Raw genomic sequence first — 19,878 nt, 5'->3', positions numbered from 1 at the left:
ACCCCTTATTTTCTACAACTTTTGCCCATAAAAAGTTTCTCTGAAGCCTCTCTATCTTGTTAGAGGTTTTCTTTGGTAGCATAAAATATAGTATCCAGAAAATAGCCGAAGTATTGTGGACTAACTTAAGCAGCTGAAGACATCCTGCATAAGATAAACATAAAGCTTGCCATGTACCTATCCTACCAATCACCTTTCCAAGCAGGCTTTTGACAATAACTATGCCCGAGATGGCCATGAAATAGAGGTAGTCCCAAATAACGCATCGGCAAGGAAACCTCACTGAACCCCAGCTTTCTCAAGATCCCCGCTCGACTGCCATGTGGAACCCTAAAGAAGAAAACCTTGTTCTTCGTAGAGTTACCATTTGACCAGTAGTATTATCAAAATTAATGATAATTGTCTTTATTACAGAGGCAGATGCATAAGATGCCCCGTAAAAAATTACGGCATCTTCAGCATAAAATGAGTGAGAAATCCCATAGTCACACCCAAAGGGGAAGGCTCTGGGTATCAATCCATGCAACATAGCCTGGTCCAATTACCTACGAAAGAAATCCATGACTAGAAAAAATAAGTAGGGGGATAAAAGATCTCCTTGTCTCAGACCTCTTATTTCGTTGAAAAAACCTTAAGGAGAACAAAAAAAAAGTAGTCGAAATATATAGATAAATCCATGAAATAAATAGGTTTGGGAAACCCAAAGCTTCACAAATAAATTCCCAGGAAATTCTATCATATATACTACTCAGATCAATTTGCATACACATTTTAGGACGAGTTGAATTCTTATAGCAAAGAGATATAATCTCATTTGCCATTAGAATATTATCTGAAATGATCATACCCTTCAAAAAAGCAGCGTACCTAGGGCCAATGATGTCCTCAAGGACAACTCTAAGACGGCTTGAGATTATTTTACCGATAATCTTATAAAAGACATTACACAAACCAATAGATCTAAAATCCTTCATAACAGATGGGTCATCTACCTTAGGAATCAAACATATAAAAGTAGAAACAATCTGTTTTAGAATCTTACTTTTACCAAAAAAGTCCTTAAAGGTTATGTACAGGTCTTTATTAATGATCTCCCAATAGAATTTATAAAATTCTGCTGAGAAACTATCCAATCTTAAAGCACTCTCACTTTTTATGCCGCGATAATGGCTTTAATTCCCTCCATAAGGTTTTGCAGCAGCATAACTACATTTTCGGCATGCTTTTGCGGTGCATCTTCCTTCAATACTCTAAGATTAAACACCTTATAGAAACTTCAACCCTTAATAAAAAAAAAAGAAAAAAGCAAAGCTGGGAAGAATTTCCAAATTTAAATGGTAGGATACAAAAGGGTAAATGTTGCAGTTGTGTGTTTACTGCCACGTGGCGAGCAAATAAGAATCACCTCAGACGTGGCATCGAAATAAAAGGAACACGTGGCATCAGCGTAGGTGGTGTGTTCTGAGTCCTACACTTTGACTTGCAAGAGTTTTGGGGTTTTCAGCGTCAAGGAGAGAGGGCTAAAAAGCTCCTCAATTTTTCTGGTAATACTTCCTTACTCATTTATTTGATAATTTTTATCCTTAATTGATTTTGTCTAACGATATAAAATCCGATTTAGTTGCTTGCTAATTAAACTTTGAATGATTTATTTGTTTATTTTCTTTTTGCAAAGTGATCATCTGTGAGTTTTCTTATGTTTTTATACTGAGTAATGTTCTGATTGCTTCATAAATTTGAGCTTTGCTGTGTTTTTTAATTGTCGTCACTCTCGTGGGAAAAGCTCTGATTATAACGATGATGACGACAGACGACACGACTCTGATCAGCACATGCGTGTAAACCAAGAGCCATCTCTCTAGTTTTGGTACACAGTGTGGATTACACACTTTCTCTCTCCTATCAGGAACACAGACTTTGTTATTCTCTCTCTTTCTCACAGGAATACAACCTTTGCTATCAGTACTCTCTCTCTCTCTCTCTCTAAAATAGGTTGCACTTCTATTCGTCTTTTCTCTCTCTTAAATTCAGTTGAAGTAATTGTCTGCATAGCTTTTGTGCACTGAGGTGTCGTGGTGTAGTTGGTTATCACGTCAGTCTAACACACTGAAGGTCTCCGGTTCGAGTCCGGGCGATGCCATTTTTGGACCCCCCCATCTAGAATTAAATTTTAGGACCGCAAACTTTTAGGGATGTAACCCCCCCCCCCCAATCTAGAATTAAATTTTAGGACCCCAAACTTTAAGGGATGTAACCCCCATCTAGAATTACAAAAGTTTAGGACCCCAAACTTTTAGGGATGTAACCTCTGAATTAAATTTTAGGACCCCAAACTTTTAGGGATGTAACCCCCCCCCCCCCCCCAATCTAGAATTAAATTTTAGGACCCCAAATTAGGGATGTAACCCCCATCTAGAATTAAAAAAGTTTAGGACCCCAAACTTTTAGGGATGTAACCTCTGAATTAAATTTTAGGACCCCAAACTTTTAGGGATGCACTAGAATTAAATTTTAGGACCCCAAACTTTTAGGGATGTAACCCCATCTAGAATTAAATTTGAGGACCCAAACTTTTAGGGATGTACTAGAATTAAATTTTAGGACCCCAAACTTTTAGGGATGTAACCCCCATCTAGAATTAAATTTCAGGACCCCAAACTTTTAGGGATGTAACCTCTTCAATCTGTAGATTAACCTCAATAAAAAGATTCTAAGTGGCCAGAAAACTTTTAGGGATGTAAGCCCCATCTAGAATTTAATTTTAGGACCCCAAACTTCTAGGGATGTGACCTCTTCAATCTGTAGATTAGCCTCAATAAAAAGTTTCTAATTGGCTGGATTGTCCAATTTTAAATGGTGAGATGGAAGTTTTAGAAAATTCAATTTTTTAATTGTTTGCTTTTGAGAATAATCTGCTGGTGATTTTTAGGTAGTTTGCAAAATTTTAGATTGGAAATATCTTCCAAAGTAGGTCTTCTAATCGAGGTAGAAGGACCCCAATTTTTAGAGATGTAACCTCTTCAAACCATAGATTAACCTAATTGGTCCTCTACACTTGAAAAAAAGTAATGTCTCAAGATTGAATAGCGACAAATTTAAATGGTGAGATTATACAATTTTAAATTATTTTATTTGAGATTAATCATCTAGTGATTTTTAGGTAGTTTCCAAAATTTTAGTTTGAAAGATTTTTCCTAAGTAGGTCTTTTAACCGAGGTCTTGAGGGAGTAGAAGTAAACTATCCTCGAGAGGGAGCATAGTGTACGTGCCCTCCATTGTATGCTCTCTATTTTTTTTTCTTTTTTCTTTTTTGGTAGTGTACTATACTAGTATGCTAACCTAATCCAGTGGTAGACCCAAATCGGACCCCATGGATTAAATTTACAGGCATCCTTGTTTTAGTTTTCATATTTCTTTTTTATATAGATAGCAAAGAAAGAAAAAAAAATGAGAGACAAATATGTGATTTTATATATGAATAGCAAAGAAAAAAAATTGAGAGACAAATATGAGTAGGTGAGTTTTTGACATTTAGATAATTTCTATGCATTTGGAGACATTCAATGCTGGCTTGTAACATTGCTTTTAACTCACTCCCAGCACTTCAATCAATACGGAACAATTCTCGGTCTCCAGCCACAAAAAAAAAAAAGAAAAAAAATTGAGCCCATCGACAATTATAGAAAGTGGCTATGCAAAAACTGCACTAAAAAATGATTAATCTATAGTAAACATAGGGTATGAGACGATTTTCCTAAACATGAAATTTGTTTTGTCCACACTGAGTGTTGGCAGTAATAAATAAATTAATCCAAAATTTGTTTTTGATGTTCAGGTTCGATATACATTATTCTTTCGCTAGTATCATTGCTTCATTTTCCTTGTTCAACATTCAAAACTTAGGAAGATGTTATTGGAATGGCTCTGGACCATGGATTGGGACTGCTGGGAACGTACACCAAGCCTCATACTCCAGCTCTTATCATTGGTGGGCTATGTGTTATGCTTGCTATGACCCTCTCCATCTTTCTAATTCTTCAGCACCTCCGATCATACGCCAATCCGGCGGTTTGTTTCTCCTCCTTGCTAAAGCATATAGGTAATTTTCTTTGTTAATATTTTTGATAAATAATTCTTATTAATTGGAAGTGATTATAAGAAAAATATCCCCAGCTCTTCTTTTTAATCTCTCTTTTCTTTTCTTTTTTCATTGAATCATATGATACTATAATCCATATGACCATAAAAATCTCATATTTTATTATCATCGTCATAGCTTTTTCTCAACTAATTGGAGTCCGTTACACGAATCTTGGTATGCCTCTATTAAGGGTCATACCTTCAGTGAGGTCACAAATCCTTATATCTGTTCCTATGTCTTTTCTCACCACTTCGAATCTTTGATCATATTTGTTAGTAAAAATAAGAGCTTTAAAGCCTAGGCTCTCTTATTTTTAATTTTCTTCTTAATTTTAGGTGATCATATTTGTGGTTTCCAATTGACACCTTCAAAAAAGCTAACTCCTTAATCTATTTGAAAAAACGGGTAGGGGCTTGTCGTCCCCGCCTAATTACCCAAAAAAAAAAATATGATGACACATACATGCAATTTTTAGGAGATAGAATGCACACTAAAACATACATCCATAGGGAAAGGCAAATATGATCCTATGCAAAAAGTGATGGCGGCCACTGTGCATTTTGACTTCTTGAAGGCCGTGATCCAATGTCTGCCAAATGGATGGTTTGTGCTCATCAAGGATGGCTCTTGTTTCTCCCCTTTGTTGCCTGTTGGCTTAGGTCTATACTATCTGTTGGCTTAGGCCTATATAATCATTTTTGTTATATATGTATGTATTTAATTATGTATTTCTATATATATGAGCTTTTGTCTCTATGTTTGTTTGTGTGTGTGTTTAATTATGTATCTCTATGTATGTAAGCATGCGTCTGTGTGGGGTACCCACCCTCTTTTATTGGTTTAGATTGGGGGAGGCCCCACCAATGGTTTGGATGGGCCATCAATGCGAATCTGATGTTCTAGCTGCCACTGGTACATCTAAGCCTCCATGTGCCAATGGTGTAGGACCATTCTTAAGTGGGGTGACAATCTCAATGTAATGGGGGGCTTAGATGGCATTAATGTGTAGGAGAGGGATTAGAAAAAATAGAATGGCATAATTTATACAATGTTGATGGCTAAGGATGGCATCTTACATACAAGTTATCCAAGAAAAGAATGAATAATAAATGAACTTTTTATTTGCTGTTATATTCCTAGGATTTTGCTGATGTTCAATGCCATTTGATATCATTTTTACTCGAGATTTTTTATTTGTTCAAATTATGTGAAGCATATATTTGAAATCTCCTTTCTTACAAGTAAAGCTAAGGTTCCACTACATGGGATTATTTTTTGGTTATCCTCATAGTTTAGTGCTGGGTTTTGTGAGCAATGGGGCCTAAGAATCATAGGTTATCTAACAATCCCATTTGTTTAATATTTCAGGAGCAAAAATGGCTTGTTGGTGTTCTTTTCATGGTTCCTGTCTATGCCTGTGAATCAGTGAGTAACATATGAACCTCAATCTCTGATAGTAGGAATAGATTGATGATATTGAATTAAAGGTTGCGTAGTTTCTTGCAAACACCTTTGATCAGAGTTCACTTTTAAATAACAAATTCAATGACGAAATCATTGTACTGTTGCAAATGTACTTTTTTTTTTTTTGAAATTAACGTTGTTGCAAATATACTATTGTTTTACTGAAGGGAACTTTTAAATGACATATTCAATGACAAAATCATTGTACTGTTGCAAATGTACTATTTTTTTTTTTTGAGACTGACACTGTTGCAAATATGCTATTGTTTTACTGAAGGGCAGCACGCACTAGAAAATTTGCTCTTAATCGTGTATATTACCAATGATTAAAGAATGAAAGAAAGAGAAGTGCTTATGTGTTCTCACCAATACATGTCTTAGCATAAAAGGCTTTGAAGCTTCTAACATTCTGAGCATGGCGCATAGTTAACCCCTTCTATTAGTTGTATTTTTTATATCCTTCATAATTTTTTATTACTTGTTATATAGTTTTTTATTACTTGTTAGTCTTACTTATACTCTGATTTGTTATACCTAAGACTCACTTGATTAACATCCCTTGCAATGGTCTCAACTTTTGTCTACATTGTTTTTTGGTTGTACAAGGAGTTAAGCATTTGTTCTTTGTATTTTTCAGTTATTGTCTCTTTGGAACCCCAGTATCTCTATTGAATGCGACATTTTAAGGAATTGTTATGAAGCATTTGCCTTATACTGTTTTGGAAGCTATTTGGTTGCCTGCCTCGGTAAGCTCAGTTATCTGGTCCATTTGGAAGCTAGAAAGCCATATAATCTGATGAATATTTTCTCTAGCCTCCGTAATCTCGTTGTTTAGCTTGTCTAGCCTCAGTATTTATACATATATACTTCAGTTACATACTATTCTATATGAACTTCAAGATTCTTAAATTCCTTAAGAGTTCTGGATGGTCTTATACACCGACCAATCTAGTAATTTTATCAAGTTTGCTCCGAGATTATGTATGTATGTGCTGGTGCCGGTGTGAACATTGTCCTTAATTATTGGCTTGCTAATAGTCACTACACTAAGCCGTATTTATTTTCCTCATGATTTACTTGAATCAGTCCAAGGCTACCACTGAAAGCCATTTTTCTATGAATGATTCTAGTCGAGGTTGCTTGGTACCCATTTATTTTGATAAATAGAAATGCTCTTCTAGGTGGGGAAGAGAGGGTCATTGAGTTGCTTGAAGTTGAATCAAGGAAGCAACTCACCAAGCCATTGCTAGAAGATGAGGGCAAAAATATAGCTGCCAAGGTGCCTAGATTCCACGACTTTTTCATTGGACCATCTAAGCTTGGAAAGAGATTGTCTTCAATTGTAAAATTTGGAATTGTACAGTATGTAAGTGGGAGGAATTTTTCATTTTTTATTTTATTTATTTTATTTTAGTTCTTCACTGACTGTGGCTCCCTTCCAATTTTCTTGCATTTTTCAGATGATTCTGAAGACACAGTGTGCCTTCTTAGCCTTGTTATTGGAGCTCTTTGGAGTTTATGGTGATGGGAAAGTTAAGTGGTATTATGGTTATGAACATCTTTTTCCTTTGGGATCATTTTGACTGAAACAAGGTTTAATATGCCTTTAGAAACTATAGACTTGGTAATAAATCAACCTGCAGGTGTTGAAAGGCATCTATTCTGTAGGGATGTTGAATTTTTTCTAATTTGTGTTATTTTTGCATTTTCTTCCTCTCCGTTTGAGATGCACCGCCCAACATGTGATCCTTTTTGAGATGCCTCTGTGTTGCACCAATCTCTTGAAGTGTTGAAATAATCCAAAAATTATACAGTAAACAGATTTTGGAGGGGAATGTATGGCAAAAACATGTAAACGTCTAGCGGTGAATTTTAGAATCTTTGTGCTTTCTTGAGTTGCATAGGATCGGAGTGAAATGTTGGTTTTGATTCGCATAGAGACTTTTGATCTATGGCATTCTCCTAGCAATGTTAAATGGGACTAGTGACTTGAAAATATTTTTCTCCCTATTCTTCTTTTACTACGGAACAGATTTCCTCTATCAAAGTTTCTTGCATTTTCTCTATTGATGGTTGAGTTCATGATTTGTCTGTTGCAGATACCCATATATAGTGGTTGTAATAAACTTCAGCCAAACATGGGCTCTGTACTGTCTCGTGCAATTTTACAATGCAACTCATCATAGATTAGCGCCTATAAGACCACTAGCAAAGTTCATTAGTTTTAAAGCGATTGTATTTGCGACGTGGTGGCAAGGTTTGGGTATTGCAATCCTTTGTTCACTTGGCATTTTGCAAAAGCAAGGGAGGTTTCAAAGTGGCCCTCAGGATTTTCTCATCTGCATTGAAGTAAGTCGACCTCTCCCTCTCTCTCTCTCTCTGATGCACATAAACACACAGATGTATCATTCTTTAAGATGGACAATACACGGATAGAAATGGAGGGGGCAGAGCAATATTGTAATAAAAATTTTAATGTTGAACTAGTTATCTTTCTGTGAAGCTTCAATGGACTGTCATGGTTATATGTATGATCATGAAGGAGAAATCAGCACAGTGTTTCTTTCTTCTTTTTTTTCCCTTTTTTCCTCTTTTTTGATGGTTTTCATGGTGATATATTTACAGATGGCCATTGCAGAGATCGCCCATTTTTATGTTTTCTCTGCTGAACCTTATCGGTTCCTTCCAGTATCTGAGCATGGGAAAGTAACAACTCCAGCAACAAAAGCCACATTCAAGTTGGAGGAGGAAGGAGAACAAGAACCAGCTCTTGTGGAGCAAACTGAGACTTATGTCAAGGCTCCTGGTACGAGCATTACCGAGAGTGTTCAGGATGTTGTCATTGGGTGTGGCGAACATGTGAGTTCCCTCACTCCGAGCATGAATGTACGTATAAACTATGGCATGCACATGCATCTGCATGAACACATGCCAGCGTGCTAGATTATATGCCCTGAGCCCATGAACAAACACAAACACAATGGTGTGCACATGAATCTACAAGAACACATGCATGCATATGAGTTTCTTTGATATGAGCTTATGTCAGCTCATGGACATAAGCAAGCACAATAGCATGCATGTGGAGCTTCTTTTATATGAGCGCATGAAAATACACACACACAACGGCATGAGCATATATCTAGATGAACACATGTATATGTCTTTATTATGAGCACATGAGGCTACAAAAGCACAGTGACATGCCCATGTATCTTCATGAATGCATTCCAAGAACTTGATTCTTGATGGGCATATGCTTCTATGTACAATGTAGAATGTAATATGTATGTATGCTAGTATGTGTTCACATATGCACATGCATACATACATAAGCATCACACGTAAATTTGCACAACTAAGAGCTTGAATCTATCTAAGTATAATTCACACACACTAACTTGCAAACTTGCATGCATCATTGAAGCCTTAGGTGGATGCATTCATGATGATGACGACTCATGTATTTTACAGTTAATGTGCATAATATGTTCTAAATGCCTACATTTATATTCATGACACATGGATGTAGGAAAGAAACACGTGAGCTAAAATACAAATTGGTTATGAAATCTCAGGTTAGGAAGGATGTGGTTCTAACAATAACCCAAGCAATAGAGCTTGTGGAGAAAGGAGTCACTAAAATACAAGAGACCTTCCACCACATCTCGATAGGTTCAGGCGATGAAGAAGTAAAGGTCGACAAACATGTGTCGGAGAATGTGACAAAAGACAGGTCCCATGTTCTAAGTTCTGAAAAGCCGGTAAGAGCTGAATCTAGTGAGAAATCTAGTGGTGCTCTTGATTTAGATGAGAAGTCATAAACAGCTGAAACAAGTGGTGCTCTAAATTTAGAACATGGGTAAACCCCTTTTATTTTTTACATGGAAACTCCAAAATCCATAAAATTAAAGAAATAACTTTGTTTTATCTTCTATTTTATTGATGGTGTGGATTCCATAAGGTCGCAACCTTAAACAACCAAATTAAGGTGTACCTCCAAACTTTAATGAGAAATTTCATAAGTAGTTCAAATCAACTATGCAAATGCATGAAATCATGAAAATGGACGGTCAAGATAATGTATTGCAATATGTACTATTTTTAGAACTTACTTTATCTTGGTTTCTCCATCTCTATACATCTCAATGTCGAGTTGACTTTAATTGTACATTTTAAGGTGGCAATCTTATATAAACTTTTCCTTTTGTTAATGTTTTCTTATGCGGTCCTCGTGTACTAGCTTGAAAATCATTAGCAAGAGTTGGTTCTCTTATGAGAGAAATGTGTTTTGGGTGCAACTTGAATTCAACCAAGCCCAAAAGTTCTCATCCTTGGCTCAAGTTTATGTGAATTAAGCCAGTAATAAGGAGCTTTAGGGGCCGTATGGATCTTAGAAAAGGATTACCAGGAAATAGTTTTCTGGGGAAATTGTCTATGTCTGCCATTGGTATCAAATTCTGGGATAGAAATTTAGTTCCAATGGAAATTATTTTCTTTTTGAGCCCAAAAACTTATTTAAATGCCGACACCAAGAAAAATCTTTTTCGCCGCCACCTTAAAAAACTTTTTTCCTTCCAGTTTATGTAAGGGTGCGGTTTGTGTAGAGCCTAGGCTCTAAACAATCAAATTAGAGCCTACCTTCAAATACTATCGATAAATGTGGTTTCAATACTGAACATATTTGTACGAACCTTAAATTTTATTTTCATCTTTATTCATAAAGTTTGAAGTTTAAAATATAGTGTAGATCGATAGATCATGAAAACTTGAAAATCTTGAAATTATTTTGAAAATCTTGAAAATTGACGGTCCAAAAATACGTTATAAAATATACTATTTTCAAAATATGAAATCCATTTTTTTTCATGTCCGTGCATCTTGACGTTGAGATGATCAATTTGAGGATATTTGAGCATGAAAACCTCTTTTAGTTAAATTTTTTAGGTAAGCTCTTCTAGTTAAATTTTTTACGGAAGCTCAAATTTGATTGTTTAGAGCCTCGGCTCTATATAAACTTTTCCCTTTATGTAATAGAACCAAAACCTTGCTCACCTCTCTCTCCTTCATTGCCGACGTCCTAACCGAACTCTCTCTCCTCCATTGCCGACATGCTCATCCTAACCCATCTCTCTCTCCCCCCGTCCATTGCCGACATGCTCATCCTAACCTCTCTCTCTCTCCATTGCCAGCATGCTTCTCCTAACCCCTCTCTCTCTCTCCCATGCGCACACCACGCATAAGCGTTTTATGACCTGGTTCGCTTCCAATGATTGTCCTCTCTCTCCTCATCCAATGCCCTATCTCTAGCTGAAGATACCCGGTTTGCGGTTTGAAGGCGTGTCGATTTCAGGTGGTTTTAGAAGAGTACCATTACCAACAGGCTGTGCCCAACCTGGTTTTCAAGGTCTTCATCATCGTGGTTTTTTTTCAATTATTTGCCGCCATGAACTCACTCATGCAATCAAGATTGTTGGAGGGTTCCCTACCTAACTCATGACCCGGCCCATTTGGAATGACAAGCTCATGGGTGAGCGCCAATGTTTGCAATTATAAAAGGATTTCCTGTACATCGCCACTAGAATGCAAGGATGGATCTCAACCATGCCATGCTTGATCCCTTGTACGGCTGGCGATCTTGATCACTATAGTTTAACCTAGATTAAAAGAAATAACACGAAAAAATCATGTAAATAAAGATAACCTTTTATCTCTATCCTGTAAGGGTGAGAATTTGTTTGTTCAAAGAATAATATACCTTGTATTGTTTACCCTAAACTCTCCATTTTTAAGACACTCCTACATATTCTCCAAAGATAGGATTCTTTTTTATTGTGTCCACCTCTTCACTCGGACTTAGTACACATTCGTATGGTATAAATACTCATTTTAAGTCAAATAGTTAGAACGAGGGGTGGGGAATTGGGTCAGGTTAACCAGACAAGGGGTTGGGCCAAGGTCTAACTGACCTCGACCCAACTGGGTCAAATCTTGATCCAAGACCAGCTTAGATAATATCGGTTCATGTCAATTCAACCTAACCCGCCCAAGTGTACATAAATACAAATACATGCTAATATTATCAAGGATATAATATAAAATACCATTCACCAAAAAAATACATATATATTGTATTTCTTCATATATTTCTTTATCTATAGACCTGGATCCGTGGGTTGAGTTCCGGTCCTATCCCCGACTTGGTGCGCCGGTTCCGGGTCCAATTCATCTATTAAATTACAACTAGACTAGGGGAAGAAAGGAAATGAGATAGAGAGAACTAGACTAGGGGAAGAAAGGAAATGAGAGAGAGAGCAACTAGGCTAGGGGAAGCTATCAAAAGGAACAAATCCCACATGAAATTCATCTATTAAATTATAACATAATATACAAACGGTTTACATGTCGCACAAGTCATCACAACAAACCTCAAGGCAACAATTGATGCAAGCAAAGCATGAAAGGGCACTGCAAAACTGCGTCATGGCGATGACGCAGTTATTAGAGAGGCGGGAGCACTCGCGCTCTGCATCTTCTCCGCAACAGACGCAGCAGCAGTCACCGATCACACTGATATTGAGTGCATCGCCAATGTTGAAAATGGACTTGGAAACGTTCAATTCGCTGGATTCAATAGGAATATTGTTTTCAGTTGCCTCGATGCTTCCAAAGCCGACAGTGAGGCCATGTACGAATGTGATCTTGCTGGCTTTTGAGGTCGTGTACTCTGAGAAATCAACCTTATTTCCCTGCGAAGTGTTGGTTTAATAAGTAAATTCAGTTGAATTATGGCCGACAACTTTGGATTGAGCGAGTCCACATATAGCAAGCGGGCAACTGTTGCCCCCTTTTTTCATGCAACAGAGAGAGAGTGAGAGAAAGAGAGATTAGACTCCAATCACTTCCTAATATGGACGATGGGGTTTACATTAATGATTGAATATCCACTTAGACTATTTCCTTAGCGAGAGAGAGAGAGGGAGGGAGGCCCAAACAGTTCTTCACAGTGTACCACCGGGACTCGGCCAGAGTTCCCAAGACAAAAAAAGGGATTCACAAGGATCGAACCCAGGACCTCCCATGAGAACCATCCCAAGGTAGCGTTACCTAGACCTTAACTAATGCGTCTTGTGCTGCATGGTGCATCTTTCTCCAGATCCATGGAGGTTGTCAGATGTGGGCGTCTCTGCAGCCCAGTTGATGATATGCTCCTTCTCTTTTTTATCAGTTCGCTCTTTGACATTTGATGTTAGAAAACAGGAGGTTATATTATGTATATCATACTTTGTTTTGTCTTTGTTTTAATTTTTTTTAACTCAGGCTGAACTCAAGCGAGTTACTTGGACTCACCCAAGGCTCAAGTACCTCGACACTGGTAACAACCAAAAGGGCTGAACTCAAGCGAGTTACTCCGACTCGCCCAAACAACTCGTCTTGGTGAAGGCCCAAGTACCTCGGCACCGGTAACTACCAAAGGTAACAGGTGAATTAACTAAAGGAGACTGTTGGCAAGTGGCATGAGTAATAACTAATTAATGTAATCAGCGGAAGGAATGTGTATAACACAACTATAACTCCAAACTCAGCTGAGTTACTCGGACTTGGCTCTTTGTTAAGCTGAATACTTGGGTTTGTACAATTATTCGTGAGTTTTTCTTGTTATATGACTCATTTTTATGTTTTTTTTTTTTGGATTTTTCTGAAATATCTCCAACCACAGATCAATTATTCTGAATACATGTTATATTTATATATATTATCGTTTTTGGACTTTTTTGGTTAATTTTGGTTTTATTTCAATATACAGTTTTTATGTTTAATTTTTTTTTAAAAAAATAGTTATTTTTTAGGGCCTATTGGCCCTTTCCACTACTTGGTAGAGTCTACTTGAACTTTGCAAAAGTTACTCATCTAAGGTTATGGCCGAGTTGAAAAACATAGGTTATCAGAAAGAGTTTCAATGTATACTGCTCACATTTAGACAGATTCTTACTCTTTTTAAAAAATGTTCAGTTTTAGACAAGAGAGAGAGAGAGAGAGAGAGAGAGAGAGAGATGCTTACCAGCTTTAGTTCATGCACAAGAGAGGAGTGTTTTTCTCTCTCTGTCTGGAAAAGAACCATGTGAGTGAATTCTGATGGAATGCCAGTGTGCATGCTCATTTTCACAACCTGCAAGAAGAAAGGAGATTTCAATTGAAATTAGTTTTAATCGCTCTATATTTATCTAGGCACTAATTATGTGCTTTGGTTAATTATCAACTAGACTTTGTGTTTAATTACTTTGTGTCGTACATTGAGAATATGAATAGATACATATGAACCCAAATAGATGCACAGAAGGGCGTGTAACCCAGAAAAGAATCAAGATATTGAAGTAAAATATGGAAAAAAATCAAAATGTAAAAATAGAAAAATAGGAAAGTCTTTTTTTGCAATAAGAATCAAACTTGAGATATAGCTCTACTAACCTCAGTAGCTCTGCTAATCTCAGCTGCTAACCAATCAATCACAAGCCCAAGCCCAAGCCGAATTCCCTTTTTATTTATGTTTTAATGGGGTAAATAGCCCAAGCCCAATTCCTAGAGGACTAAAAAAAAATACTAAGTATGAATGTTGGAAATGAATTTAAAAAGGCAAATAAAGAAAAAAAATTGTGTAAGAGGAGGAAGGGAAGTAGAGAATACACAGAATGTAGGAAGTGATAGTAGTTCAACTTGAGAAATTTAGAAATTGCCCCCTATAAAACTCTATTGGGTTTTGGAGATATGGATTAACTTTTGGAGAACTTGCAAGAAGAAAGGAAACTTCAATAGTAATTTGTTTTTAATTAATAAGGAAATTTCAATAGTAATTTGTTTTTAATTAATATGTATTTAACTAGTCATTAATTTATATGCTTTTCTTAATTACCGACCAACAATCTATATTTAGTTCCTCACTGAGGGTATGGCCCTAAATAGAGCATAATGGCGACCCCAATTAATTGGGAAAAGGCTATGATGATGATGATGATGATTAATTTGTATTTAGTTACTCTGCATTGTGCATGGAGAATATAACGAGATGAAAATGAAAATGGGCTTATAACCCAAAAAAGAATAATCTAGGTATTTTAGTAAAATATGGCACAAAATTTAAAACACAGAATAGAAAAGTAGAAAGTTGGATACAAATATGAAACTAAGCACGAATGTTGGAAATCAAATTACAGCAGGCTTAAAACAAATGTGCAAGGAAAATAGGAAGGGAAGTAGAGGATATAAGGAGAGAATGCAGGAAAGGATAGGAGTTGTAACTTGAAAAAAGTAATTTAGAAATTGAGAGTGTCTCCTTAGAAAACTCAATTGGGTTATGGAGATCCGGTTTGAGAAGAGCCATTCTTGTTACACTTCGGAGACTTGGTTAACGATTTTCTAGGGAATCATATAAAAATATATGAGTTTGGAAAATTTATAGGGATACCTTACCCTAAATGTCTCTCTACAATTGGTACCTTTCCTAAACTATCTTTTCCTATAGACTTATCTTCTAGTTGATGCCACGTGTTCATCCACTAAATGTGGCTCAAGAATGCAAATAGGAACAAGTCATTGACATTTCAGTAATCATGGTTTTGAGTGTAAATCAACTCAAGAAAGTCACTTGAAAAGCTTATCCTACAAAGTATCTCACTTGGAAATATCCAACTTTCGTCTCGCTAAACCGGAAGATGACCTAGGACGATCTTCTAAATATCATGTCCTCTTTTATTAGTACGCCAGAAGGCCATTCTGGGAGAGTATCTACTAGAGAAATGCCATAAAGATCTAGGAAAAAAATCATTCTCAATGTGCAATGCTAATTAGACAGCCAATATCTGATTAACCAAGAGATACAGATAACAATAGTTTGGAAAGTAATTTGTGGTGTAGAGGCCACATGATGAGAAGAAATGTCATATATCCCCTCCATGAAAAGTAAAGAATCAATGTTCTAAAGAGTAGCCAGCCCAATGCCTAGGCAAGCCAGGGGGGCTCAACGCCTTTCCCAGGCTTGGGCGGGCCTTCTAGAAGGGGTGTCCTTGGATGCCCACCCAGGGAGGCAGGTGCCCACTGCCTAGGCCTAAGCAGTGCACATAGACTGCATTCGCCTAAGGGTGGAAATGCCCTTCATGTGGGAGTATTTCCAGTAATTTTTCTCCCCAAATAAGGGGAAGGAGGGCATTTTCTAAACCCCTAATCTCATCTTTTTCCTCTAAATACAGCAAAAAAAAAAACCAAAACTTTTTTCAAATCTCAACATTGGTTGGATTTAACTTCGAATTTGAAGCTTCAAAAAATTGATCCAAACATTATCCTTTTGTTTTGCATTCAATTTTATCTATTAGGAAGCTCATTAAGGGGTTATTAGAGAGCTTTTGAGATTGCCAAACATCTCAAACATGGAAGATTGAAAATCGAGCATAAAGGTTAATAAAAAATCTTTGTATTTGATACTTTTTTGTTATTTCGATGTCTTCTTCAGGTTCCACTAGAAGTGGTAATCTGAGTTGAAAATATGGTTATAACCTGAATCTGTAGGATAAAAATTGCATAAGGTGTAACTATTATAAAAAATATACTAAGGGGTAATAAACTGGTTCAAGAAACATCCTGATGGTAATTATGGGGTATGTTTCCCCTTGTAAGAAAGTTTAAGAACGAGCTTTATATTGAAGAGGGAGATGATTCCCATGGTGATGGAGTCAACATCCGATGCATATGATTAGGTTGCCCCCACTTTTTCTAATGACCTGAAGATTATTGAGTCTTCAAGTCTAAATTTTTTTTTCTTATTTCCTCCTCTTATGTGCATGGAGTATGGACTATGGATTTTTTCTTTTTTTGAAAGTGTTAACTGTATATATGGATTATTGATTGACTGTATTGTATTTTTGGTTGTGCTAGTCCTTTGGTTTAGATTACGGGGATTTTAATATTTTATAATGTTTTAATTTGTTATTTACATGTACCCATAGTTGTATCAAATGTGTATAAGGTAGTATGGTACTATGGTTTATGTTTATGGAATATAGAGTGTATGGATATACTTTGGTTTGGTTACTATGGATTACTAAATAATATGGAATTATGAATTAAGGCTATGGATTGGTATGGATTATGGTTAGGTTAATTGGTTATGGGTTGTGTATTTTTTGTAGTAATGTAGTACTTTGGGTTGGATTTGGCATGATTGCATATAAAAATGTACAAAAAATACCTGTTCTTAGCGAATATGCAAGCTTTGGATATCCCACCCTCGAAAAAGAAAATTCTCTAGTATCTTTATACTTCCAAAACCTTTGGTTCCTAAGACTAACAACACACGTATAGGCACCACTTGTGAACTCTGCAACCATTCATCTCAATATCCAATATACATTCCAAAAGTTTAACCTGCTCTTCCTACCTCTTTTCCACAAATCACTACATCTGAAGATATACTTTTAAATATTTCCTGCCACATCATACCCTAGGAATAATGTGGCTCAATTCATTCAGGCTTTCCAGATATCTTAACTCACTTGTACAAAAATGACACAATAAAAAGTATCATGCATTACAAATGCCTTTCCTTAGTAGAAATGAGTAACTTGTCTACTGCATCATAAAGTCATTTATTGGTGGGCAATATAATATGGCAAAGCAGGTTTAATTTATCAGACCAGCTTACATTTGCACCAAAATGTACCAAACACATGCAAGTTAGCTCTTGCACATCTTGTGTTGTGTGTTGATGATATCATTGTCATGGAGAAGGAATATATCATATCACTATTTACATCAAGTTTGAAAGCAAACTGCGAGAATAAGGATTCGAGAAATCTGAAGTATTACCCAGGAATTCAAATGGCTATTTTTTGCATAAGAATTGCTTTTGAATAAAGAAATACATTAACCATTATCCCTACAAGTGAGCACCTAGTAGGTCTAGATCATGCTGCTTCCTTGAAAACAGAAACCCTGGCCAATCCATGATTGCATAATGCATCCAGCATTTTACCACATCCACGCATACTGTAGAGTGTCTATTTACTTGACCATAACATGACCTGATGTCACCTAGTCATGATACGACTAACTTAGCTTGGACAACACAATAATATCTATCCCCTTTCTTGGTTCTGAGAATCAGGCACTTGGTAAATGTAATGCAGATTTTTTAATAGAGTGGGGAGCCTCACCAAGAGCTATCTCGTTTCCATCAGAAAGAACTTAGCTAAGTCGTAAGCAAACAACAGTTGCTCACAAAAGTTAGTGCCAAACCTAAATGATAGGGCAATGAGTTCTAGAAATGTGAATGAGTTTGGCTCAGAGGACTTCGATATAAGCAGGAAATTTTGGCCTTCAATTTCAACTCCATGGTCATTTGTGTCAAAACTCAAAATGCCAATAATTAAACAGTGATCCAGTATTCCACTAAAGAAATAACCATATGCAACTGTCTTCAACTGCCATTTTATGAGAAAAAAAAAGATGAACGCAGGATTCATATGAGTTGCTTGTGTGCATTTGTATATTTGGACGTTATACCTTTCTCACTGCTAGAGAAATTGAATATCTTATCCGTAATGCATAAGAAAGATATGCAAATGATTATGTAAACAAAAACTGAAGATCATCTATATCAGTATTCACTAAAGATTATTTTGTACTATTGGTAAGAAACTTGTATTGTGAATTTAAGTTGCACCTAACCTGCTCCTCTAGGTGTTTGTCTTCATGGAACCAAGCTTGGGCTGTGAGAAGATCAATGTGTTGTTTAGCAAGCATCTGGCAGAGAATGCCAAAGAATTAATATAGCCTATATGCAATTTAGCATTAAATCACAGAGTCTCCACCGCTACAAAAACAGATGAATTCACAATCACCAATTATATCAGAATAGCATTTCTCATGTATATGGTAGGGAGAAGGAAAAACCCTAACTTAAATACCCCAGATATTTGCAATCTATAAAGGGAAGCATTTGGAATACTTTTTTTGAATATGTTAACTGTCTAAATTTTAGACAAAAATAAAACATCCAAGAGAGATTATAAGGGAAGTATTTGGAATAATAGACTATGATTTTTCCCATCAACCATAAACACACCTAATATTTTTTTCCCTGAATATATTTGTGATCACTTATTCATAGGACTTTTTTCTGAGTGACTAGGCCAGCATTGGTGATGGGCTGATTCCACATGTATATATTGCACTTCAATTCATGCAAGAACTATTCTTCCAACAAGGAAAAGTTAGATAAGCCGCAGTTAGAGCCATTTTACAAGCCCTCTTTGTCTGAGATGAAAATTATTCAAGGAAATAAGGGAAGATGACATGCATGACTAGAGAAGCAGAATGGGTGAATGAACAATGGATTGTCCAAGACAAACTTAGGTTTTGGATCTCCTTATATTTATTAACAATGTAACATTACAAATATGCATATGGCAATGTCAATTATTGCATATGAATACTAAGACAGATATAAAAGTCTATTTATTAGTTTTCCCTTGCATATCACATTATATCCTTCATATATATGTCCTTTTCCACTAGTTCCCATGATCCTCTAATGTAAGGATATAAGTTGTTGTGAATTAGTAATCATCAGCGATGCTTTAAAAGTTGACACAAATTAAAGTTCTTATGAATTTTTTACTAGAAATATTCAACTCTGTGTTATGATATCAATTCCAAGTTCAAGATGTCAATGTTTGGTTTTGTTTCTAGTTTTGAAGTTCAAAGTATATGCTTATATGATACTGTTTTGGGGAGACTTAGGTAAATGTTAATTAAACAAAATTGTAGTAATGTGCTATTGATTTAATAGTAGTTTGGACCTAGTACATGAATATATTTTCCTACTTTTACACTTTTATCTATTTCATTGAGATTTTCCTTCCTATTTTCTGGAATTTATTTTTATAAAATGAGGCTAACAAGTTTATGACACAACACCTCTGACAAAAATAAGAATAACCTAGTCTATATTAAAAAACTCAAACAATAATTTTACAATTTCATATTATGAATGACTGATTGGCAGCCACCAACAACAGATATATCAAAAACAGAATATCAAAACATCATCAGCCCTACGGATGAAATTTCAAATTTCGAACTGCAAGCAAGTTCCTAAAGAGATAAGCAACATATACTTTTCTTTGTGTAGTACAGATTGTGAATCAGATTTTGCATGTAAATAGGAAATATCTAAGGAAGACTACTGATACTCAGAATGAGTATAACTGAGATCTTAAAAC

General features: G+C 36.0%; 2 protein-coding genes and 1 non-coding gene across 17 annotated transcripts in view; 2 read left to right on the top strand and 1 right to left on the bottom strand.

Moving 5' to 3' along the window:
• The first annotated feature begins 1,482 nt into the window (after window positions 1-1,482).
• On the top strand, window positions 1,483-13,267 carry LOC18427485 (organic solute transporter ostalpha protein (DUF300)). Its single transcript, XM_088854042.1, has 10 exons — window positions 1,483-1,544; window positions 3,836-4,068; window positions 5,510-5,566; window positions 6,243-6,351; window positions 6,787-6,971; window positions 7,066-7,153; window positions 7,704-7,954; window positions 8,231-8,464; window positions 9,184-9,369; window positions 12,926-13,267. Exons 2-10 carry the CDS (start codon window positions 3,919-3,921, stop codon window positions 12,998-13,000), a joined length of 1,335 nt encoding a protein of 444 aa, XP_088710168.1. The 5' UTR covers window positions 1,483-1,544; window positions 3,836-3,918; the 3' UTR covers window positions 13,001-13,267.
• TRNAV-AAC (transfer RNA valine (anticodon AAC)) lies at window positions 2,067-2,140 on the top strand. The gene has a single exon. It is a non-coding gene; the product is annotated as a tRNA-Val (tRNA).
• The window catches only part of LOC18427484 (inter-alpha-trypsin inhibitor heavy chain-like protein), a 47,449-nt gene continuing 39,518 nt past the window's right edge, over window positions 11,948-19,878 (bottom strand). For 9 of the 15 annotated variants that reach the window (XR_016046050.1, XM_006836533.4, XM_088854034.1 and 6 more), the window contains 3 exons: window positions 18,323-18,397; window positions 13,668-13,775; window positions 11,948-12,354 (listed from right to left, as the gene is read on the bottom strand). Coding sequence is in view for 10 of the 15 variants with exons in the window: in XM_006836533.4 (XP_006836596.1) it covers window positions 12,004-12,354; window positions 13,668-13,775; window positions 18,323-18,397 (534 nt within the window). In the remaining 5 variants the exon portion in view is untranslated. Of the gene's footprint in view, window positions 12,355-13,667; window positions 13,776-18,322; window positions 18,468-19,878 lie in introns of those variants that run through there. The other 6 variants (XR_016046052.1, XM_020663161.2, XM_088854039.1 and 3 more) reach the window with 3 other exon arrangements.

This window comes from Amborella trichopoda, chromosome 12 (assembly GCF_054954075.1).
Source record: "Amborella trichopoda isolate Santa Cruz 75 chromosome 12, AtrichopodaSantaCruz75HAP2 v2.0, whole genome shotgun sequence".
Lineage (NCBI taxonomy): Eukaryota > Viridiplantae > Streptophyta > Magnoliopsida > Amborellales > Amborellaceae > Amborella > Amborella trichopoda.
This window is presented reverse-complemented; position numbering and strand designations above follow the sequence as displayed.

Coding starts and splice junctions, on each gene's coding strand:
- LOC18427485 (XM_088854042.1), top strand. CDS start 3,919: ATGGCTCTGGACCATGGATTGGGACTGCTGGGAACGTACACCAAGCCT. Junction 4,069..5,509: donor GATCATACGCCAATCCGGCG/GTTTGTTTCTCC, acceptor TTAATATTTCAG/GAGCAAAAATGGCTTGTTGG. Junction 6,352..6,786: donor CTATTTGGTTGCCTGCCTCG/GTAAGCTCAGTT, acceptor ATGCTCTTCTAG/GTGGGGAAGAGAGGGTCATT.